The sequence below is a fragment of the Bubalus kerabau genome, chromosome 23 (assembly GCF_029407905.1).
Source record: "Bubalus kerabau isolate K-KA32 ecotype Philippines breed swamp buffalo chromosome 23, PCC_UOA_SB_1v2, whole genome shotgun sequence".
Classification (NCBI taxonomy): domain Eukaryota; kingdom Metazoa; phylum Chordata; class Mammalia; order Artiodactyla; family Bovidae; genus Bubalus; species Bubalus kerabau.
The window spans coordinates 30,013,026-30,038,177 of record NC_073646.1 but is presented as its reverse complement, the minus strand read 5'-3'; the positions used below and the strand labels follow the sequence as shown (position 1 = coordinate 30,038,177).

Genomic DNA, 25,152 nt, shown 5'->3' with positions numbered 1-25,152 from the left:
AGGTTATGAGAGCCAGAGTGGGGCTCCAAGCCCCAAAGCGTCTACCAGCCTGTCACCTTGGCACAGCCCTGTAGTATCAATGGTACCTTTACTTCCTCATTCTAGGAAATTCAGAAGCTGGGAATGGGGCCTTGCTGCCTCTGAGCACCGCTACAGGGCTGGAGACGTCCCAAGTCAGAAGAGTCTTCCAGCTACACACTGGCCTGTGCTTGGGGGGCTGCAGCGTAGCCCCACATACAGTGGATGCCCCAGGACCTGGGGACGATTAGCCAGGGGGCTAGAGAACAGCCGCGTCCTCTCTTGGACCATCACCAGTGAGTGAAGCACAGGTGTACTGGGTTGAAGTAAAACCAGGGGGGTGAGTGAGAGCAACCTGGAAACATGGCCTCAGTTCCTCCATCAGGGAGGCCACCCATCCTTTTTCATTCAAGGCCAGGCAACCTGCCACAGGTAGACCTTCCAGAACTGGCAGGAGAAGTGATGGGCACAGCTTTCTAATTTTTTTTTTTAAGACTTTTGACATGGACCATTTTTAAAGTCTTTTTTTAGAGGACCATTTTGTAAAGTCTAATTTGTTACAATGCTGTTTCTGCTTTTTTATGTCTTGGGTTTTTTTGGCCACAAGGCACGCAGGATCCTAGCTCCCTGACTGTGGATTGAACCTGCACCCCCTGCATTGGAAGATGAAGTCCCAACTACTGAACCACCAGGGAAGTCCCAGGGCATGGCTTTCTAATTGCACACAGGGCCGCAGACATACCTTTGTTTGAAAGAAAAGCCTTTGAAATTCACTTACCTTAAAAAAAAGAAAAAGACAAAGGCATTCACTTATCACCAGAAGTATGGAAAAATCCCAATAAATTCAAAGATACTTTACCTTCTGAGGGATAGCTTTGTTTTGTCCTGGATATTATCTCTGAGCCTTCAGGCTTCATGATCTCCATGGTCATGGGTCAGACTGGAGTTCTGTTCTCAGCCCTCCGGTGAGTCTTTTGTCCTGCATGACACCCCCTCCTGGGGTAAGTACCCAGGAGAATGAATATTCATCACTAACTATTCCCTTATAATAAAAAATAATTCTTAAAACCCAGATCAGAGATGATAAAAACCAAGTTATTATCTCACTGGAATTTGCCAGAGGCCTCCTTTAACAGAAGGGGTGGGGGAACATGTGCTTTTTGTAGAACACTCTATATTTAGAATTTTTAAGCAAAAAGCAAAGCTTAGTGATTTTACCTCGTTAAGTTTCCCCTGAGAAGGTATGTAAGATGCAGTACTCAGAAGAGAGGACCCTGAGACACTGGGAGACTCTACTCATAGGAAACTCAAGATTTTGGCTTAAGACATTTAGGAAGATCTCCTGGAGTAGGAAATGGCAACCTACTCCAGTATTCTTGCCTGGAAAATCCCATGGACAGAGGAGCCTGGGGGGCTATAGTCCCTGGGGTCGCAAAAAGTCAGACATGACAGAGAGACTAAGCAGAGCACAGCACATTTCCTTATATATATTATAAGGGAATGTGTGGTTTCTTTTTCCTATGCCCAAGAAGCTTAACTAACATGAAAAATTCCAAATGTTTAAGCAAAAGCTAAGCAGTGCCTGAATACTAATATTGGGAAGGGCTTGGCAAATGGAATCCCAGAGGCTGACACCATTAGCTTGGGTGTCTGCAAGGTTTTCTTAATTAGACTGTCTGCTCCCCAGCCGGAAGCTGGTTCCTATTTCTCACCATATGCTCTGTAGTCAGCTACTGCCCCTGCTGTCAATCATTCCCCCTCCGAAGCCCCGCCAAAGACTAGATCCCCGGCAGCTTTCTCACAGGCTTCTTGCTTCTTGGAAGCGGGTAATGTTGCTGGCCAGTCATCAGACAGATCTGGTTGCCCTTCAGGGTCATGGAAATGAATTTTACGACACTTTTGCAAGTAACACCCCCAGATAACAAGCTGAATCTCTCATCAAAAGAAAAAAAAACTTTTATTTTTTTTCTATTGCATAAATAATGGTAAATTAGACTCTTTTTTTATACAGATTATATATTTACAGACAAGTTTGGTTAGAGAAAACATCTGGTAAATATGGCAGTCAGGTTTCCTTTATACACTAAGATAACATAATAATAATATGTACTTCATGAGATCAGTAAGTTGCATGCCAAGTTAATTTATATTAGTATTTACATTTTATATAAAGATTTTCTTCTGACTAATCTGCTGACTCTCTCATTATTTAATAGCAGAAATCATCAATGAATACTGAATGGAAAAATAAAAGAGATGGAATATGAATGAGGTAAATGGGAAGATTGTGACCCAGGATTGCAGTCTTAGTGGCCTATTCTGGATAGGAGATCTGCCAAGCTCTTGTCATTCTGCTTGTAATAATCCTTATCTGTGCTCCAATTTCATCCCGCCATTTACCACTGTGCTTTGGAAAAAAACTCACATCTCAATTCTAAGGACCCCTAGGATCACAACAACCCCCACCCCCAGCAGATGACAGCTTGCCAATCCATTCCCCGGCCAGATTTTGGGGCTGATTTTCCTCCAAGGGCATTGTCTTTGGTGAGTCCTTGGACAAATAGCTTCTTCCTAGACTTCCAATTGGGAAAGAAAATCAAACCCCACTAAGAAGCCATTCAAAGACCCCCGAAGCCTGACTCCCAGATTAGAAAGAAAGAGTGTTCTTTGATTTTCCTTGGAGAGAGCAGATGGTGACTTGTGTCAATTTCCACCAGGAGCTCAGAGGACCCTTCCCTGGCCAATCTAGGACTTTGCAGGAAAGAGCAGTTGGGGCTCACTAGAAAAACAATGACTGGGATCTCCATTTACTTCAGGAAAAGAAAAAGAAAAAAATAGGAGAGAGACATAGGATTTTAGGTTGTCATGGGCAGAGGGCTGGAGACTCGTGTGGACCCTGTAGCCACCCTCTCTCTGCCCTTTATCCTTCATCATGGGTGGATAGCTTCTAAAGCAGACACCTGTGCTCAGCATCACTCATCAGCCATCTAAGGAGTGTTGCTGGTGCCTGTCTCCCCAGACAGTTAATCGAATTCCTAACAATCCCCAGAGATTGTGACTCTCTTCCTTCTGCAGTGGTACGAATAATTACAAGCCACTATCACACGTACAGGAGCTGCTGTTCCAAGGGTCAGAAAAATGAGTAAAGAAAGAAATGATCAAAAGTTGTGCTCTTTATATTCGGTAACTTCCAGTCATGCTTTTCAGATGGGGAAACTGCATCTTTTCCCGGAATCTGGCTTTGTTTTACCCTCCTTAGTCAGGAATTCTGATCCACGTGACCTGCGGTATGGTGACCCCATGCCCTTCATTTTGACACTGGCTCAGACAGGACACAAAGCCCTTCTTGGATGCTCCCTTGAATCAGCAAGTCCTCAGGGAACAAACAAAACCTCCTGTCTACAAGACGCACTGGACATTGCATTGTTTCATCTACAGACAAAGGACACCAAAAGAGATACTTTATTACAACAGCCTCTGGGGATTTGTATTTAAAAAAAAAAAAAAAGTTCTTAATACAATTCATAGGGGACATAGGGACCCTATCAAGTGTGGGAATTCACTTTGATTTGTTTCAGATAGTCACAAGAGGAGGGCTCTTCTGAGTCATCAGGTTGACCTTTCCTCTTGTTTTAGAGATGAGAAGACTGAGGCTGGGAGGGAAAATCGCTCAGAATTATCTGACTGGTGGGTGGCAGAGGCACCTGGGGCCCTGCCTCCTCTGATCTTTCTGGCTGACCGAGTTGCTTACATATCCAGTACTAATGTCTTCTCTCCTAGCCTCAACAGGTCTGAGCCCAGACAGAGCACTCTGGGAAAGGCATTTTGGGGTTCAGCAAATCAGCATCCCCCAAGGAAAGGTGAGCTACCAGCCCCCTCTTGAAGTTCCTAGTGCATGTGGTTGGGATCAGGTTGGTGGGCAGCAGCCCTATGGCACTCAAGCCCATCTAGGCTCCCAGGGTAGACCAGATGTATATGGAAAATGTTCAGAGATCAGCCACAGCCACCTTTTAAAAACTTTTTCTCTCCCAGGTACAGGGATGAAGCAACATCATACTTGAATTTTGCATTCCCTGGAATATTCCTTCCTAATTATCCTGCTGCTCTACTCCCCTGGAAAATTCCAGCCTCTACTTCTGTTTCACTTGAACAATAATGTGTAACACTGCGAGAAGCATGGGTTTGAAAGCCAAGCCAGCTTTCTCAAGGAAAAGAGGCAGAGGAGAGCTAGGCCCAATATGGGGGGCACAGAATGGGGGGGGGGGAATGTGCTCAATGGATAAGCTACCCAAGGCAAGGGCAGGAAGGCAGGCTACTTGGCAAGTTTTTCCCAACTTCAGATGACTGTCTTTGGGGGACTGGCAGAACCTGATTCTTTGTGACTATATTTCAAGCCAACAATAACATTAATTTTGCCTCCAAGGCTTTTTGAGTATTGTTATCTGGTCTCTTGAGACCTTATAAAGAGGGTCCTAAACCAATATTCACTAGAAACCATGGCTATTTCAATGACCGTGGACTTAGCACAGAGCATAGGACACTAAGAGAAGTGCTTGGCTCATCTGCACGCCTGACCTTTTCCCTCCAAACCAAGTGCCTATGACAAGGCCACATAACGGAGGACAGTCCCCTGAGTGACTCAGTCAAAGGAAGGAAGAAGTGAAGCTGAACAGTTCTGACGTTTAAATTGTCATGGAGACAGTGTCCGTAAGAGGCAGCCTGAACCCTGCTCTATTTCTCCATTGCTTTAAATAATTCAAATGGAAAACCTTAGCTGTGGAATAATGCTTCTTTTCTGTTCCTGAAGGATATTTTTCCCCTTCTGGGGGAGTAGAGGTGGTGGTGGAGGATGGCTAGAGCCGGATCTTTAAGTTATGAACTCTTCACCCTGGCGTGACTGCAGAAGAAGCCAAGGAGAAATCTGAGCTCATTTCAGATAAATGATCTCCAGGGAAGATGGCTCCACAGGCCTCCTGGCAACACAACCAGTATATTGCCCAAGTTTAGAAGCCCAAGTCCATCTGTATCATCATGGTATTATAGAAAAAGGGGCCCCTTCTTTTTGCAGTCGGGTTCCAGGCCTTCTGGGTATCTTAGTGGGATAGAATGAATAACACGATCACTACAGGCTTTTGGATAAATAGTCAGTGCAGTAAAATGACCCAATATGGTTTGAGGAGCAGAACTCAGTAGCTTCCATGGGGGTAGAGCACAAGAGCACAGCAGAACAGGGCTTCAAGGCGTGCAGCCACGCACGGCCACACCAGCCGTGCCGAGGAGCTTGGGGGTCGCACCCTACCTTTCTGGTCATGTCCTCATACTCTCCCAGGGAGGCTGCTAGCTATTGGTTACGAGCAAAGCTCTCTTTGATTTATGACCTGAGTCTGGACTTAAGCCGAGAGAAGGCGTTTGGAATAAAGGATAAATTTCTCTCTCCCAGCTCTTCAATACATCACTTTGTGATTCTGTGGATGGGAGGTTGGGATGGGGACATGATTATCAAAATAAGCGTGCGATCTTTCATTAGGTTCTTTTGGCTTAACAGCAGACAGGAGACCATTCGTCAGATGCAAACTGAGACAGGAAGCAGGTTTCAAGACAGAAGACATGTTGTACAAATCTTGTTCTTGGCAAATCAAACACCTAGAAACTTCTGAAACCACTGGACTGGCCGAGGACCACATGTAAACCTCAGTTCACTTTAGTTCACGTTTCTGGCTTGTGGGAAAGCTTTTCAACAGGCAAACAGATGCTTTTAAAGATGGGCTTAAAATATTTTTTGTTTTCCAGATGGCATTCCTGCCTTTTTGCCCAGATTCAGGGGGTCTTTGCTCTGGGCTCTGGGAGGTGGGGAAGGTAACACCTGGCTCCTGTTCTCCTGAGCAAATAGAAGGACAGGTCCAAACAGAAGAGACAAAGGCAGAGCTTCTTTCAGGCTAATTATCCCACCAGCGGGCTATGGATTTGGGGAGTCAGGATGCAAGCAGGCTGAGCCCAAGTGTTTGTTCTTTAAGGAAATGTTCCCTATTTTTGTGTGTCTTGGCACACTCAGGGTGGAATGCAAGGGTTTCCATGGCAACACCCTTTTTTTTTTTTTTTAACCAGATTGGTGGTCATGTGGGACCCACGCATATGCCAGAAGCCACGGTTAATAGTTCCCGGGCTGGGTCCTGTCTGGGGGCTCTGGGAGTGATGGGAGACAGCTTCTCTGGGGATCAGGGTCTGCGCCCCTTGTCTCTCATGCATATGACTCCCAAATCATCACTCGTGTGGTCGGAAGAGGTGGTATAGAGGGCAAGAATGAGCCGAGCTTGGTTTGCCAGTCACTCAGCCACCCCGTAGGAGATTCCTAAGTCTACTCACTGGGAGGACAGAGTAAGAGTTGAGTTACTCCCTCTCAGCTTCTGCAGAGGTCCCCTCCAGCCAGGGTCCACATGGCACACTGGAGGACCGGGACTCCTAGAGTCTTTGTCCACACACCCAGGAAATCCCACAGTGCGGAAGGTGTTGACTGGCTTGAAGTAGCATGGGTGTGGACAGGACTTGGAGTGGGACAGTGGGAAGCCAACATCTTATACCCAGTACCGTTGACAGACCATCCAGGCAAAGCTGCCAGGGTGCAAGCTCTTAGCACCCAGAGCCTGCAGGTTGCCACTGCCTCTGGGCTGTTCCCACACACTCAGGTCCTGGCACAGTGTGTGAGGTTACCACGGTAGGAGGTTAACTTCAAGCCCATCAAAGAGTATGGCGTCTTTCTTGCCCTCTCTCCTTAGCAACATCCTTAGAAGTCATCCTCTCTAGGACACCTTCTCCTAGATTTTCTCCTGGGTAGGATGAACTTAATTCCTGGTCAAAAGGGTCCTCTTTAGGGAGAGGATGCTGAGGACTTGTTGGGAAACAGGCTGTCGGTGTCTTTCTAGATTTCCTTGCTTACACAGCAGCTAATTTCTCTAAGGTTTAACCCTCATATCCGTCAAGGTCCCTTCCCCCCAGGAGGAGGCACAAGAACTTGTACTTTATAGAAGTACTCTTTCTTTTTTTTTTTTTTGCCCTGAAGTCCAGCATCACCTGCAGCACTGCCCTCGCATAGGGCAGGGTCCTTTAAGAATCACCCCTGGGGTCTTGATCCAGTCTACCTGGTGTCTCTCATACCCCTTTCCCCAGGAGGACATGGCTGAGTCATTCATGGAGTCCCTTTTACTTAAGTCCAGTTAAAAGAGAGAGAGAAGGAGCAAACTGCTTAGGGTGGAAACTAATAGTGAACTTATCCTCTGCGTTCATATTCTGCATTTGCACCTATTCTTGTTCTGAAGTCTGGTCCTGAGGGATGGAGGTGAGTCAGACAAGAGGGGAGAGGAGAGGCAGACAGACATGCAGTGCCTGGCAGGGCTGGGCGGGCAAGAGGGATGGGCAGGTCGCTGCCTTACTTGGCCTGGATGTGGGGGACCCCGGGCATTTTTCACAGAGGGACTCACTCACAACCTCCCAGGCTCCAGGGAGCTGACTCCTGCTCCTCCCTCCATGCTATGGCTCAAACCCTATTTCTACTTGTGCTCATTGTGGATATTTGCAGTGGGGACATTTTGAGAGCTTCTCCTGGGCTGTTGTCCAAAGTGCTTGCAGGGGTAATTTGGAAGAAGACCCCAAGCTGACAGCTTGGGTGCTCCAAGTCTGAGAAGACTGGAGGGAGAGGGCAGAAAGGGACGGGAGGCTTGAGGAGGGATTCCAAAACACACACCTGCACCCCCAAAACCACTTGGTGCAGCAAAAGAGGAGTCTGGCACCTCCATACTGAATGAAAAGGGAAAAGGGAGGGAGGAAAAGCTTGTAGCTCTAGGATGCAATGGAAAGAAAGAGGAGCAAGACAATCCCACCACAGAAATCAAGACCTGAGCTTGGAAACGTACAAAGGGAAGTACTACTAGGAAAGATTACTGGCTAATCAGACTACTCGAGCTTGGGTGAGTGACGGTGGTGGATATGGCAACTAGGAAAAGTCCGGAAATCAGAGACTTGAGATGGGGTTGGCTTCACTTCCCTTCCCCAACAGAAATGTTTTACTTGTGGAGTCGGCTGAGCTTATTAACATCTTATCGTTTTCTCATGAAAATGAGTCAGCTGCAGAATCCAACTGCGGGACCATGTTACATAAAATACAATCGTTGGATCCTTCCATCTTTCCCGTTGGGATGGTGTTTCTCTATCTGGGAAAGACAGACTAACAAAGCAAATCTGAAGATGAGAGAAAGGTGAGCGGCACAAGGACCTTGACTTACAGAGGTCTCTTACACATGGTGATGTGTTCAGACTCCATCACTCTGGACTGCTGGGGCGTGACTTGAAACAAACACCTCCACCACCAGCCGCGGCCCCTCCCCGTCCCCAAACGACCCACCCCAAGAGGCAGGGATGTGTGTTGGAGGACAGGCTTCTTTCAGCAGTAAAGCGATGAGGGACGATGGATGGATGGATGTCACACCTGAAGAAGCCCGATAGATACGTCTGTCTGTGTGTCTAGGTTATAGAGATGCCCACGGCTATGCTTCTCTGTCGTCTAAATGGCAGCACAGGCGGCAAAGCTGGGAGAAAGGCTCTCTGCAGATTCCAAAATGCTGGTGCGCGGTGTGCTCTAGGAACAGAAAGCCAAGTGCCGACGGAAACCGAGAGCTCCCCAACTCTGCCAACAAGAGTCCCGTAGAAAAGGCAGTAGACCGGAAGCGGAGGGGTGCACCCTGCAGACCGCCGGGCGCTGCACCCCCTTCAATGGCTTTCCCCTCACGTCTGGGCGGGGAGGGGGCTCCACTGGGTGGAGGAAGGAAGCCAGGGTGGGACGGGAACGTCCACTTCTTCAGCAACCCAGAAGTCAGCCTCTTGGGACTTGAGGGTCGCCCTGGGGTGGGGGTGGAGGTGGGGGGAGTCTCCAGTTGACCCCCGGGGAGAACGAAGGGGGCGCGGTGGTGACTGCATGGTCAGCCTCTCTCTTGCTCCCTCACACCGCCAACCTGGATGGCCATGGGAATTCCGAGATGAACGTGAAGTTTCTCTTTTCGAGGTCCTACCGGCGTTTGAAGCGGTCGTCCGGAACTCCTGGCTATTTATTGCATTTGGAAACAAGACCATTAAAGCATTGAAGACAGCCCTTTTGTGTACCTGCCAAGGGGATGGAGTGGGTTTGCCACGACACGGGGTTGCACTGCAACCTTGGGTTCTGCGCCAGACGGTGCCGAGTCTGCACAGTCCGCATCCGCTTGTGTGGAGGACGAGTCTGCCCGCGGGGCAAGCACATGCGCGGAGCCGGGAGCGCAGCTGTTGGGGAGGCGGCTACTCCATGCCGCTCCGGAGGATCTGGTTGGCCGCAATCAGCATGACGCTTATGATGAAGGCCATGGCGAAGGCGCAGATGAGGCTCTTCCGGACACAGGTCTGTCTGTTCTGCTTCTGGGAATGCACTGCGGGGAGGAGAGGAGAGAGGGGAGCAGAGGGTCAGGAGGCGGGGAGAGAGGGTGGAGAGGGGAGAGAAAAACGACACAGTGAGAAGGGGTTGGGGACCGGGCACCTCTTCCTTAACAAGCCCAGGGACCAGCCCCCAGCATGAAGACTGGTCACTTCCAACAAAGCATCCCCAGGTCAGCTCTGGGAGGACACTGGGCATCCCATGTCCTGGCAGGTGGTAGGAGGTGGCAAAACTTCTAGAACAAAAATCATGACAGATGTGATGTTCATTGGGAGGTACAGGCTTCTGGATGCGATAATGGAGCTACAGCAATGGAGCAAATAGGCAACCTTTTAGAGTGAGTCTCACCGAAGGCATCATTCAGGCCGGCCATGCCCGTTTTTTGCAGAGCGCCAGCCTCCCATGTCTGAGGCAGCTGGTACAGACAGAACCAGGTTCCAGTGCTTCGCTACAGACTCCTACGGGGCTGGAAGACACTTACCTTCTCTAGGATTGTTCCTAGGGTAGCTGATGGTTGAAGTGACTCTAAGCAACTTACAGCATTATGGTGAATATGCTTGTCACCCAGGGTTCCTGGGTGAGCAGCATGGCATCATCAGGAGCTTATTCAAATGCAAATTCTCAGGCCACCCCTGCATCCCGCAGATCTACTGAATGGGTGACTCTGGAAGTGGGTTCTTCCCAGGTGGTGCTAGTGGTAAAAGAACCCATCTGCCAATACAGGAGACAGAAGGGACTTGGTTTGATCCTTTGGTTGGGAAGATCCCCTGGAGTAGGAAATGGGAACCCACTCCAGTATTCTTGCCTGGAGAATCTCATGGACCAAGGAGCCTGGCAGGCTACAGTCTATAGGGTTGCAAAGAGTCGGATACGACTGAAGCCACTTAGCATGCATGCATGAGAGTTGGGCCAGTGATCTTCCATGTTTACCCAGGTGACCCTGGTGCCTGATGAAATCTGAGACATGGGGACCATGAGCGCTGTGGACAGCATGAAGCAGGGAGGCACAAACTCCTCTCATACTTTTCAGAGGCAGGGTGTCCCTGCCCCCAGATTCTGTGGCTCCCAGGGTCTAACCTTGGATCCTGGGGTGGCACTCTCTTAATCTTTCTGTTGGGCGAGGTCTTGTGTCACCATTTTTATAAGACCCACAAGAAACCATTAGTTGGTCTTGATCAGGTAGCAATAACAAATATGGGTTACGAATATAGACCAGAAATAGGGAAATGGAAATAACAAGAAAGGAAAAGCTTTTTTTTTTTTCTTGGCTGCTCAGCACATGGGATCCTAGTTCCCTGACTAGGGATAGAACTCATACCCCCTGCATTGGAAGCATAGAGTCTTAACCACTGGACTGCCAGGGAAGTCCCAAGAAAGGAAAAGCTTTGAAAAAAAGAGGGACAGGTCTCTCCTCCAGGCATTGTTTCCCATGACAGAATTTCTTTTCCTCCTTTTTCCTCTTTTTATCTCCACCTCCTTCCCTGTCCATTCCTGGTCCTGCAGTGATGTTTATACACAGTTTCCCACCTACCGTGAGGCAGAAATCCCTTCCTGGGAGGCTGGTGGGAAGGCTACCTACCTCAGGGCTACTCACTGGATTAGCAGCATCAGCACCATCTGGGAATTTGATATCAATGTGAATCCTCCAGCCCCTCCATAGGATGACTGAATCCAATCTCTGGGGCTGAAGACCAGGAATGTGTGTTTTTAATAAGCTCTCCAGGCTCTAGTGGTAAAGAACCCACCTGCCAATGCAGGAGACATAGAGACTGGGGTTCGATCCCTGGGTTGAACATGGGAGGGCATGGCTACCCACTCTGGTATTCTTGCCTGGAGAATCCCATGGACAGAGGAGCCTGGCAGGTTACAGTCCGTGGGGTCACAAAGAGCTGGACACACTGAAGCGATTTGGTAAACATGCACCAGGTGACTAAGGAATCTCTGGGCCCTCCCCCACTCAGAGTTTTTCATTCAGGAGATCTGGGTGGGGCCCAAAAATCTGATAGAGTTTGAGTTGCTGCGGACCGGAGGACTGCATATGTTTGTGTGCATGCGTGCGTGTGTGTGTGCGCACGTGGGGATGGGGAGTATTGTGGAAACCCAAGACCAGGACAGAAGAACATTTTCAGATTAGCTTTCATTTTGCAAAGGGGTCCTTCTGCTAGACATTCTACTGTACCTTGGTTTTTCTTTATGCCAAATTAAGTGGAGAAAAGAAATATAATTTCCCTTAAAATTACTCTCTGCTGGAAAGAAACATGGCAAAAGAAAATGGTCAAAGTAGGGTCCACATACCTTTTAAAAAAAACCTACAAAAAAGTTCAAGTTCCTCTCCTCCCTGACACTCAATGGCTCATCTAAAGCCCTAGAAATAGCAGAGAAGAAGCAGGTAGCGTGTGATGTTTCTAGCTTCCCCTGAGACAAGGCGTTGAGGGGCCTCTAAAAATTACATCCACCAGAAAGTTCCTCTAGCAAGCCGCACTCCACAGAGACCCAGCACCCCCAGCACAGCTTCTGTCACCCTCCCCAAGACCTGTTGGCTATTTCTGCCTTCGTCTATCAGGCCTCGTCTTGTTATCTTTAATCCTTCTGGGCCCACTGGGCTTCCCTCGGGTGATTGAAAGTATTTTTGGCTCTGTTCTCTACCACTTGCTCATCATGCCTGGGTCTTAGAATCTTATAAGTTCTTACCTGGAGGAAGAAAATTTCCTTGGTGCGGAGATGTGCCTGCCCCCAGGAATGGGCAAAAAATGAAAAGATAGCAGCCCTCAGGAAGGAAAAGGGAGGTAGCGTTTGGGAAGGAAGGGACCCAAGCAGAAAATAAGATGAGGATGTGGAATTGTCGCATCTCACACTTTCTGAGGACTAGCTAATTTATTCTGAGCTGCTCCTCAGCACAGAAATGCTTCGGAAGGCAGACTTCTACCTTCCTGTCCTGAGGGCTGGCGAAGGCTTAAGGGAAAGAAAAACTGTGTGACTGGGCTGAGGGAGGGATTTTTTGCGGAAGCCCTGCTTTGTGAAGGACACCCAGAAACAAGGTTACAGGGAATAGGATTATCCCCCAGGAGAGCGGCTGCACCTTTGATCTAAAAATCCTTCAAAGCGTGGGAGGGGAGAGATAAGAAAGGACGGAAGGCCTGGGGACCTAATAGTTGGTTCCTGAGGCCATGAGTCTGGATCCAGACCCGAGCCCTGTAAGCAGAGGGAAGCCTCCAGGTCACGCCTGGGTCGCTCTGAAACCCCTCATCATTGGAGTCTGATTTTCAGACTCTTGTCAAGAAGGAGACTCCTTTCACATCCAGTATTTTTTTTTTTTTAATATAATTGCTCTACTTTTTTTAAAAACATGTATTTATTTAGCTGTGTTAGGTCTTAGTTGCAGTACGCAGGATCTTCATTGCGTCCCATAGAATCTTTCCTTGAGGCACACGGATTCTGCAGTTGTGGCGTCCAGGCTCAGTGGTTGTGGCATGTGGGCCTCGTGGCTCCACCGCTTCTGAGATCTTAGTTCCCTGACCAGGGACCAAACCTGTGTCCGCTGCACTGCAAGGCAGAATCTTAAGCACTGGACCATCAGGGAAGTCACTCGCAGGGAAGTGGTGTGGCAGAGTGAAAAAGTCATGACTTCTGGAGCCAGACCCAAATCTGAATCATGATTATATTATCCCACACAGTAGCTGTGTGACCTTGGGCAAGCCAAGTTCCCTGGGCCTCAGTTTCCTCATCTGTAAAATGGGGGTTAATAAGGCCTACCTTGTGGTGAGGATTAAGAACATAGGAAGGTACTGGGATGTTGTCTGTGCCCAGTGAGTTCTAATTCCCCTTTGTAAACCTTGAAAAAACTCTTTAGTTAGTGAACACCCACATCAGTGGGCAAGGTACACATTAGGTGCTTTATAGATGTCCTGGCAGAATTGATAGCGATAGTCCTCAAAGAGTTCAGTACGTCATCCTCATTCAGTAGGCAAGGGCTCTGACGTTCGGAGAAGTAGAGTCCAAGATCATTTGACAAATGAAAACGGTGGGATTTGGACCCAGGTCTGATTCGAACATGGAGGTTCCAAAGTTCTGTACAAATTCTTGATCATTTGTTTAGCAATAGAAAAGTGCAGCCATAGAAAGATACAAAGAAAATGCTTTAGTCTTCCCAAAAAGAGAATGTTAACTACACGTTGCTTTCATTTGTCTCAATTTTTAAACTTTAATTAAAAGGAAATACACTTCAAACACTTGGTGTGGGCAGCAGTGTAACCCGGCACTAATTGCTATGCTTGTTGATAATTGAATGCCTGTCTTTGGCTATCAGATATTTGCCTTGCACTATACTTTGGTGTCGGAGAAGGCAATGGCACCCCACTCCAGTACTCTTGCCTGGAAAATCCCATGGATGGAGGAGCCTGGTGGGCTGCAGTCCATGGGGTCGCTAAGAGTCGGACACGACTGAGCGACTTCACTTTCACTTTTCACGTTCATGCACTGGAGAAGGAAATGGCAACCCACTCCAGTGTTCTTGCCTGGAGAATCCCAGGGACGGGGGAGCCTGGTGGGCTGCCGTCTATAGGGTCGCACAGAGTTGGACACGACTGAAGCGACTTAGCAGCAGCATACTTTGGTGTATTTTTTTATTCTCAATGTCTATGCTTGGTTTCCCCAACAAGATGACAGGTCAGCCCAGGATGCACTGGAAGCTGGAGACATGACTTCTCCTCACTGCACTGAGGAAGAACCCTGGGCAAGAGGCTGAACTTCTTTGAGCCTCAGTTTCTCTCTCTGTAAAAGGAGCCAATGATAACTGTTCTGCTAATGTCAAGAATTAGTTCTGAGATAAACCAGCTCATAAAAAAGTAAAAGCTAGGTGCAACCATAACTTGCCAGAGAAATGCACCGTTTCCTCCCTATATCCTCTGAGGATCAGAGAAAAGAGGTGCTGGTTTTCCTCCTGTTTCCTGCAGGAGTCCTGGGCTGAGCCTACACCAGATGCTCCCAGAACTTTGCCTTGGTCTCTTCCCTCAATGATTCATCCTGCACTGCAGCCAGACTCACCCTCTTGGAGCCATGCTTGCTATGCATCACCACACCCTGCAATCTCCCTGCAAAGCTCCCCCACCCCCTGCCTAGCTGGGGGAAGCAGTTCTGTCCAGCTCTTGAGCTCGGCAGGTAGAACCACAGATCACCTCCTATCTCCTTCTGTTCTGAGACCATGGCTCCTTCCCTCCCCCAGTAACCTCTGTCTCAGCCTGGCAGGTTTCTTCTCTACCTAAGACTCTGCAGCACTGTTCATACTTTTCCCTCCGCTAATGGTGCTTACCTACCTTCCCTCTCATTTCTTGCAGGCCTAACCCCAACTTAACTTTTCCATGAACATCTATCCTGCTCTCAAAGTGCCTCATATTTAAATATTTTTAAATGATGCAGCTCTTTGTCTCTGAGTTAAGAGACTACCAATGCAGGAGACACAGGAGATGCAGGTTTGATCCTTGGGTCAGGAAGATCCTCTGGAGAAGGAAATGGCAAACCACTCCAGTATTCTTGTCTGGAAAATTCCATGGACAGAGGAGGCTGGCGGGCTACAGTCCATGGGGTTGCAAAGAGTTGGACACGACAGGCAGGAGTGTTCTTCTTTGTACCAGCTCTTAATATTTACTTACTTTTAATTGAGGTAGAATCCATGGCATAAAATTTGCCCTTTTAGAGTGTACAATCCAGTGGTATTTAGTACATTCCCACGGGTTGTGAAACCATCACCACCACCTGATTCTAGAATGTTCTCATCACTTTAAAAAGAAACACCAAACACATTAGAAGTCACTCCTCATCCCCTAGCCTCCCCAGCCCCTGGCAATCGCTGATCCATTTTCTGTTTCTATGGATTTGCCTCTTCTGGGCACTTCATATACACTGAACCATACACTACGTGACCTTTTGTGTCTGGCTTCTATAAATGGCACCCCACTCCAGTGCTCTTGCCTGGAGAATCCCATGGAGGGAGGAGCCTGGTATGCTACAGTTCATGGGGTTGCAAGGAGTCGGACACGACTGAGCAACTTCACTTTCACTTTCTATCACTTAACATCCTTTCCAGGCACATCCATGCTGTAGCACTGATGAGTACTTCATTCCTTTTTGTGGCTGAATAATATTCCATTGAATGGATGTGCCACATTCTGCTTATGCATTCACCAACATTTGCATTGTTTCTATTTTTTTTTTTTTTGCTATTTTAAATAATGCTGCTGTGAACGTTCATGTACTGATAAAAGTGTTTGTGTGGACATGTTTTCAGTTCTCTTGGGTACAAATTTAGGAGCCAAATTGCTGGGTCATATGGTAACTCTGTGTTTAATTTCTCAAGAAACCTATTCCTTCTTGGATCTTTTTGAACACTTAAAATGGCAAGAATACATCACGCTATTGGTGATCTTTTCTATGTCTTTCTCCTGAGTGTGTGTGTGTGTATATATAATTTTTTGGCTGCGTTGGGTCTTAATTGTAGCATGTAGGCTTAATTGCAGCATGTAGGGGCTTCTCTTGCTGCAGAGCATGGGCTCCAGACACGTGGGCTTCAGGAGTTGTGGCATGTGGGCTTAGTCACCCTGCAGCGTGTGGGATCGTAGCTCCTGGACTTAGTGTGGGATTGAATCTCGGTCCCTGGCACTGGAGAGTAGGTTCTTAACCACTGGATCACCAGGGAAGTCCCTCAGCTAGATTTTGATCTCTTTCTACATAGTACATAGTACATAGATGTCACAGTAGGAGTCCAGAAAATACATGGGGATGAAATGTGCATCGGGGAAGGTTGACACAGGAGGACATAGAAGCGAGGTTTCCTGTTTTCTTGAAAGCTCATTAGTGAATCTGTGCACCTCAGCAGACTCCTGGCTGCTGTGACGGGACCTGGGTGTGTAAAGGTCTACTGATAGACTGTTCCTTTCCCTTCTTATTTTAACAGAGATTCACACAGCTCCACTGGGCAAATGCCAGGCAGTAGCTCTTGAATTTTTTCCCAGAGACAGGAGTCTACACCAATTTTGCCACTGATCAGCTGGGTGATCCTAGATAGAATGGGTTCAAAATCTTTCTGGCTTCAATTTTCAGAGACACAAGCTCCCAAGTAAGGCAAATCAGGATCATAATAATTCTGGCTAATTGCCTCAACACAAACCCACGTAAGTGATAGTCCTGGCAGGGAGTCTGGGGCCCAAGGAAACGGTAAAACAATATAAAACCAGCTCAGGTGATTCTCACTCATAAACCAGACCCAGCAGGTCTGGGAGCTATTAGAGGTCTGTGATCCTTCCAAGTCTGACACTTTATGATTGTATGAAATTGGATAGTTCCATAGCCTAGAGTGGAACTAATTAAGAGCTCACGAAAGAGATTTTTCTATACATCAGTGATAACAGAAATGGCCAGGCACCCACATAAGACCTGAAGTTAGAGGTGGAGGATGTGGTCTCTATGGAAACAGGATTGTGCGTTTTATGATGCTTTCATAGGAGGAGGACAGGCCACCTGTAATTGTGTGGGTATGAGCTGGTCTCTTCTCTACAAAACCTTCTCAGGTTTCTAGAGGTCAGACAGCTGTGTCTGGCTTTGCGGGTCCTCCAAGGATCCTTGGTGTGGTGTGGCCAGGTGTTATTGTGACCTTTCCAGTTGTCCTTCCTCCTCATGTAGCAAAATCTATCTTTTGGTTTAGGGATCTGTGCCTTTGCACCTGGTGGAATTCTCAATCCAGGGCCTCACCTTTCCCCCATAACAAACCAGATTGCTAGTAGAGTACCCTGAGCTCTTGGCTTAGTCCAGAGGTAGGCACACGGGCCACACAGATTTGATTGGAGTCCCTTTTCAGAATGGAACTGAATCTTAACAGAGAGAATCCTGTTTACCTTGGGGAGAGAGAGCCTGCTCAAGAATGATGCCAAGAGAGAAGACAGAACAAAGAGAGAGAGATAGCAAGATGAGGGGAGGGAGAGAATGTTGCTTGAACTCTTTGGGTCCAGGTCAACCAAAGCTCATCCCTTTGATTTCCCCTATTATTTGAGCCAGTGTCTTTTAGTTTGAGGGAGTCTGGGTTGAGTTTTTGTTACTTACAAGCAAAAGAGTCTTGACCAATATTCATGGGAACTCCAATGTTGGCAAGGACTTGACTTTACATATCAAAAGGATATGGTTCAAACCCTGTAAATTTGGTCCCTGGACCATTTTTCAAAGATGTGGCGTTCCAGCATTACATACTCTGCAATGTCTCCAGGTTGAAAAATACAAACAAACAAGAAGAGAACTGGGACCAGGGATTGGCCAGGTTTTTTTTTGGTTGGTTGTTTTGAGTGCTTTTGTTTGTTTGTTTTTTTAAATCATGCTCATGTTCAGTCGTGTCTGCTTGTGACCCTTTGGACTGTAGCCCGCCAGGCTCTTCTGTCCATGGGATTTTTCAGGAGAGAATACCAGAGTGGGTTGCCATTTCCTTCTCTAGGGGATCTTCCTGACCCAGTGACTGAACTCTCATCTCCTGTGTCTCCTACACTGCAGGCGGATTCTTTATCGGCTGAGCCATGTGTTAGGCATTGTACTAAATATTTTCATGTGGAAAATAGCATTGAAACATATACATTACCATATGTAAAACAGATGACCAGTGTGAGTTTGATGCATGAAGCAGGGCACCCAAAGCCGGTGCTCTGGGACAACCTTGAGGGGTAGGGTGGGGAGGAAGGTGGGAGGGGTTTCAGGGTGGGGAGGACACACGTTTACCTATGCTGATTCATGTTGGTGTATGGCAAAAACCATCACAATATTGTAAAGGAATTGTCCTCCAATTAAAATAAATTAATTAAAAAAAATTTTCATGTGTTATATGCTCATAACAACCATATGAGGTAGGTCATGATATGATTCCCATTTCATAGATGAAGAAAATTCAGCTCTTAGTATTTATTTAAGTGCTTTGCTCATGTAACCTGTATGTGGTGAGGCAAGATTTTAAGAAAGCCCTGTCCAGAGCTCAAAGCTGGAGTTGTTAACCATCATACCAATGTATAAAAAATAAATAGAGCATAGGGAGGATAGAGACCTCCCCAGGTCTCTATCATGTATCTCAGAATCTCCTCACTCTTCACTCATGGCTCCAGAAAAACCTCCCTACAGGTTTGCTTTGATAGGTCCCCAAATAGTAGAAGGAAAATCCTTTTTTTTTTTGGTCCAAAGCCCTAACTTTCTTTCAAACTGGCTTCTGTCTCACTACCTGCCATGGACCTCACCTACCCCTTAACCTCCGACACCTACCCCAGGAGAACAGGTTTTATTTTAGTAAAGTTATCACCCCCAACTGAGCTGGGAGCAGATGGTGTGGGTGACACGCCATGCCCTTTTCAGCCGGATAGGCATGTGAAATCCAAGGTGCACGGCCAGGTCTCCAAATCCAGATGTCCATCTGACATCCAACAGAGACACTCTGATTTCAGCAGAGATGACTTGAGGAGACACAGCTGCAAAATTCTTTTTGACCTTTCAAGGAGCCCAGAAGTATTTGACCCAGAAGTATGTGACCACCATTGTCCAATCTTTCCATGGGATGGATGGAAAGAAAAAAAAAAAAGACTCAGAGAGTTTTATTTTTTTCAGTCATTCAGCAAACATTTGCTGAGTACCTGCTATGTGTGTCATTGTGCTAAATGCAGGGCATTTTTTTTAATTTTATTTTTAATTGGAGGATAATTACTTTACAGTATTGTGTTGGTTTCTGCCATACATCAAAATGAATCAGCCATAGGTATACATATGTCCTCTCCCTCTTGAACCTCCTTCCCATCTCCCACCCCATCAACACTCCTCTAGGTTGTCACCAAGCACTGGATTTGGGTTCCCTGCATCATACAGCAAAGTCCCACCAGCTACCTATTTTACAAATGGTAATGTATATGTTGGGCTTCCCTTGTGGCTCAGCTGGTAAAGAATCTGCCTGCAATGCGGGAGACCTGGGTTCGATCCCTGGGTTGGGAAGATCCCCTGGAGAAGGGAAAGACTACCCACTCCAGTATTCTGGCCTGGAGAATTCCATGGACTGTATAGTCCATGGGGTCGCAAAGAGTCTGAGACAACTGAGTGACTTTTACTTTCAATGTATGTTTCAATGCTACTCTCTCAAATTGTCCCACCCTCTCCTTCCCCCACTGTGTCCAAAACTCTGTTCTTTATGTCTGCACAACTCAGAGAGTTTTAAAGTAAGTTCCCTTGATCGCACGGCTAGTCTACACAGGGCAGAGAAGAGAACCCGAATGACTGCATAGGAGTCCTCTGGGGCTGCCTGGCCTGGGTCACCCCTCTGACAGTTGTTTCCCTTGTCCATCATGCTGAATGGTACGGAAGAGCTCTGCTGTGGCTTTCAGAGAAACTATTAATTCCCCAGTTGATGACTTTTGCTTGATTTCCCTCTCCCGTGCATGTTGTCAGATTGTCTACAGAACTCCGACAGCTGGTATTCCATTTAGGGACAACACTTGAGGGATGTGTCTTGAAAGGGCTCACACACAGATCCTGCTGCGTGCAATTCTACTCAACTTCCAGATATGTTAATAATATGATTTCATTCGAAGAAATGGAAAAGGAGTGAGGACAGCGAAGAGCCATTCTGTAAAGTGTCTTTGAAATGCCTAAGCTTGAGGAAATGACTCAGGACCACGAATGGAGAGCCAGGGCATGGTTTGGTCAGGTGGACCCAGATTCAAATCCTTACTCGCTGTTTGACTTTGGATAAATGACCACCTTGCTGAGTCTCGGTTTCCTCATCTGTTGCCTGGGGGCCAGTGTGTTAATAAATGAACAGCACTTGGAAGGCATGCCAGACAGCTATCCCTTATTCCAGTCCTCCTAGACAGGCCAATGTGAGTGAAGCAGTAAACATTCTGGAAGCAAACACTACTGAACTTAACATTCAACATGATTTATTGTAAGAACTCTGAAAAAGGCGTCAGTGATGGGAGAATAGATGATTCAAACACAAGGCCACTTAATTGCATATATGTCAAGTGACTGGAACCAAATAATAAAATGTGAAATTTGTGCCTTAGTGTCACCAAGCTTATGTTCTCCAGAGTCAAAATAGCCAGTGATTACAGGTGGTCCAACCAAAGCAAACCATCTTAAACCTCCCTTATTAGCATAAATGGGTTTCCCGGGTAGCTCAGTGGATAAAGAATCTGCCTCCAATGCAGGAGATGCAGGAGACAAGGGTTTGATCCCTGGGCCGGGAAGATCCCCTGGAGTAGGGCACAGCAACCCACTCCAGTATTCTTGCCTGGAGAATCCCGTGGACAGAGGAGCCTGGCAGGCTGAAGTCTATAGGGTCACAAAGAGTTGGGCACGACTGAGTGACTGAGCACGCACAATTGGGATGGATGGTGAGTGGGCATTGTGAGTGGTCACAAAGTCTTATATCTGACCTGTGCTGGCAGATGCTGACCTATCTATTTCACCAAACAATTGGGACACAAATACTGACAACACATTAGTACATCAGTTTATTCTATCTTAGGAAAGGAATTTTAAAAACGAGGGGTTGAGAGGGCCTGGAAATTCAACTTTTAGTGAAATAGTCTCATTGGATTGGGGACACAGAGACTGCCAACTCTGGGTAACACCAGGGAGCCCCTGAACTTAGTGGGGTTAACAACCTATTACCCAAAGCACCCAGATGTGGACTGACACCTGGTCAAGTGTCTGACTCAAGTTGATGATTTTCTCCCTATTAAACCAGGTGTGAATGATGGGAAGTCCACATCAGAATCTTTGTGTTAGATTCTTCTAGAGTGTTCTAGGCTCTTCTCTGCCTTCCTGGGGTTTTCTGTAAATGACTTCTTCTGGGGCTTTAGGAAAATCTACCCATGCTGTGAGGCTCTAATTCAGGACTTCCTGAAGATGTCAGGAAAACTTTCCTTATATGTAACTCGGAATTTCATCCTATTTCCTCTTGTCCTTTCTGTGGGAGAAGATGAGAAAAGTAATGCTTACCTAATGATTGCAGAGCCCTACCTACCATGAAGATAAGGCAGATCGGATTATGCGAAGGGCTGTGTGTGCATGAGGTGGGGTGGAGTGGGTGTGTGGTCTGTGTTGACCTACAAATCCAACAAATAAAATGAAACTAAAGCAAAATGAAACCTAAAAAGTAGACAACTGCCCCCGAAACTTCTCCTATCAGAGGCACCTCACCCTTTGGACTCCTGACCTGTTTATTCAAATTTTTCCATTCGTGTGGAATAATCAATACTTCCTAACTTAATGATCAGAATCTGAACACATTTGTGAAAGTATCAGACCCAAGATTCATAAAAGTGAGAAATATAGCCATTGAGGGACTTCTCTGGTGATTCAGTGGCTAAGACCCCAGGCTCCCGATGTAGGGAGCCTGCGGATTGATCCCTGGTCAGGGAACTAGATCCCACGTGCCACAACTAAAGATTCCGCGTGCCTCAACTAAGACGTGGCACAGCCAAATAAACACACATATATATATTTTAAAAGCCTTCAGTGTTAAATGGGCTTTCCTGGTAGCTCAGATGGTAAAGAGTCTGCCTGCAATGCAAGAGACCTGGGTTTGATCCCCGGGTCAGTAAAATTCTCTGGAGAAGGGAGTGGCTACCTACTCCAGTATTCTTGCCTGGAGAATCCCATGGACAGAGGAGCCCCGTGGGCTATACAGTCCATGTGACTGCAAAGAGTCGGACACGACTGAGTGACTAACACATTTTCACTGTTAAATAAATAAATAAAAGGCTAGTGACCTTTAAAAAAATACAGTCACTGACATAAAATGATGCTGACGGCCTTTGAAAACCCTCCTGTTAATTTCTAAGGGGCTCACACTACAGCATTTTCAAACTTCCTTCACACTCCAGAAGCTCCAGCATTGCTGAGCTACAAGACATCTGACGTGGGCTTCTTCAGATTCTGACTCTGCTGCAAAATGCCTGTTTCCTTGGCTATCTCCTCCTTCTTTGCTCTGAAACAGATGTGCCCTTTCACCTTTTTAAGGCAAAGACTTCCTGCATCTTTAGGTTTTTATTCCTCCTTGATTCCTTCCTCTGATACCAAATAGAGCAGAATTTCCAAGCACCATGGGTCATCCAGCTTTACAGGCAAGCTAATCAGCATGGGAATATGTTGGCTTCAGCAAAGCTCTAAAAAGAGGAGGAGGAAGAGAGAGCGTCCTGGGTGGGGAGCAGCAAGAGGGGAGGTGGCTTGGGAGCAGGGCTCTGAGGTCTGGGGGAATGTCCCAACTCCCTTTCTCCATCGGTCACTTGGGGTTGCTGAGAAGATAAAATTTGGAGAGAGAAGAGTTCTATCGCGGAACTTCCCTGGTGGTCCAGTGGTTAAGAATCTACCTGCCAATGCAGGGGACAGGGTTTGATCCCTGGTCCAGGAAGATTCCGCATGCCGCGGAGGAACTAAGCCCATGTGCCTCAACTACTGCGCCTGTGCTCTAGAGCTCAGGAGCTACAACTACTGAAGCCTGTGCCACCCAGAGCCCATGTTCTGTAACAAGAGAGGCCATAGAAATGAGAAGCCCATGCACCACAGCTAGAGAGTAGCCCCCACTCGCTGCAACTAGAGAAAGCCCTCGAGCAGCAACGAAGACCCAGTGCAGTCAAAAATAAAGAAAGAGGTCCATCACTGAAAGAAAGAAAGGAAACCACCATGTCCCTTCAGAGTTAGATGCTGCATTTACCAACCAAGATGTGTGATGGTGGATACTGCCAGGTTGGAGGGGGATTCTGAGATGTCAGCCAGGCTACAGGTGAAGTGACTGGACAGGCGAGCGTGCAGCCTGGATCAAGGGTGAGAGCAGACAGGAAGAGGTTGACCGCTGGCAGGATGCGTCAGCCTAAACAGCTGAAGGCCAAGAAGATTCAGGAAGCACAAGCCATGCAATTAGGCCATCAGACGGCGGTAAAAGCAGGGAGAGGCTCAAACTGCCAACAGGCCCCTGTTTAGGGCAGCAGGCAGAGGGGAAAGATGGAAGGGAGAAGGCCAAGGTCACCACAAGGTCTCAAGTGAACTCTCTCGGTCCTAGGGCACCAGGGTGAATTCTGTGTCTGTGTGTCCGTCTCTTTCCAGGCATCGTTGCCCAGAGTGAAATCGGGGAGGCTCCTTCCTGAATCTAGGGAGAGCTGAAGGCATTAAATAAATGCACTGGTGACATGGATCATATCCCAGGTTGGAAAAATCTTACCACTAAACACATGAGGCTGTGTTTGGGGCTGAAAAGCGCTGACGTACTTTAAAAACCCTCTCTGCCGTGAAAATACATAAAAGGGATTGTGTAATCAAGGTCACATAGGTCACTCAAGAAAGCAGGGTGCTAATCACAAATAATATTTCTTTTATTAAATAAGACCATGAATTTTAAAGCACAGTTTCCTGGTCCTTATCAATCACCCCTAAATGGGAACTGTGGCTAATCCTATATGAACTAATCATTAAAGCATACCCAGGAAACCCCTAAGTCAGCCATTTATTTTATTAATAGATGAGCTTTTGGGTAATAAAAAGACAGTGCTTAGAGTTCAGATGATTTCCCAGGGCAGTCTGACCTTTCTCAAATTACTAAGACTTGTGACATTTCTCTGAATAAAACACCGATCCATAAACAAAGGCTCTTGTGGAAAAAAGCAATGCCCAGAAATACTCTTCCTACCCGTCTCAAAAGTGTGTCTGACAGCTGGGGCCCACCCCCCCAATGCTTCTACTGTGTGAGCACCGAGTTTATCAGCTAAGAACCAGATGGAACGGAGAAGCCACGCCTGCTGTTATCCGAAATTTTAATCCAATCCCTGCCCTCCTCACCCTTGTTCGGCCTCCCACTTCCCCTGCCTGCCCAGCTGTAAATGGCATTGGCTGTGACCTTCCTGCCCTAGTGTGGTCTGCGTGGCTCCAACTCCAAATGCAGTCATTGATGCTATGGCCCAGGTCCCAAGCAGGGTGACCAAGGCACCTTTGGAACCACAAGTGGGTTTTTTTGCTGTGTACACTGCATGCCAAGTCACTTCAGTTGTGTCCGACTCATAGCAACCCTATGCGCTATAGCCCGCCAGGCTCCTCTGTCCATGGGATTCTCCAGGCAAGAATACTGGTGTGGGTTGCCATGCCCTCCTCCAAGGGGATCTTCCTGACCTAGGGATTGAACCTGCATCTCCTGCATTGGCAGATGGGTTCTTTACCTCTGGCACCACCTGGGAAGCCAGCACTTCTGAAATCTTTGCACGTGAACACCTTTAACAAGGATGCATTGCTCTTAAGTTTACCCCAATCTCCTGCCTAGTTCCCAGACTTCGGTTAATTCTGCCATCGCGGAGGATAAGCCATTTCCCGCAACAGTTCAGCCCAGACAGGGCCCACAGGTGCCCAGGACTAACTCAGCCCCATGTTGTCTGCCTGCTGTGGGGTTCAGCCGGTTCTAATGCAGCAACTCCAAGACCAGGGAACCAAATTGCATTCTGGTCTTTCTGTGACAGCTTACCATCTGCACATATTGGCTTGTCGCAATATGTTCAGGAAAAAAAAAAAAAAAAAAAAAAACACAGAAGAAAGTAGTAGACCTTTTTAAAAAGTCTCAACCTTAAGTTAAAAATTGCTGGTAGCCTGCTATGCTGTTTTAAGGTAATTTTAAAAAATATCTGTACATC

General features: G+C 47.2%; 1 protein-coding gene across 2 annotated transcripts in view; it reads right to left on the bottom strand.

Moving 5' to 3' along the window:
* Window positions 1-1,997: 1,997 nt before the first annotated feature.
* CALN1 (calneuron 1) overlaps window positions 1,998-25,152 on the bottom strand; it is a 512,378-nt gene continuing 489,223 nt past the window's right edge. For both annotated transcript variants that reach the window (XM_055562460.1, XM_055562455.1), the window contains exon 6: window positions 1,998-9,467. In XM_055562460.1, the coding sequence (XP_055418435.1) occupies window positions 9,340-9,467 (128 nt within the window). In that variant the 3' untranslated portion in view covers window positions 1,998-9,339. The remainder of the gene's footprint in view (window positions 9,468-25,152) is intronic.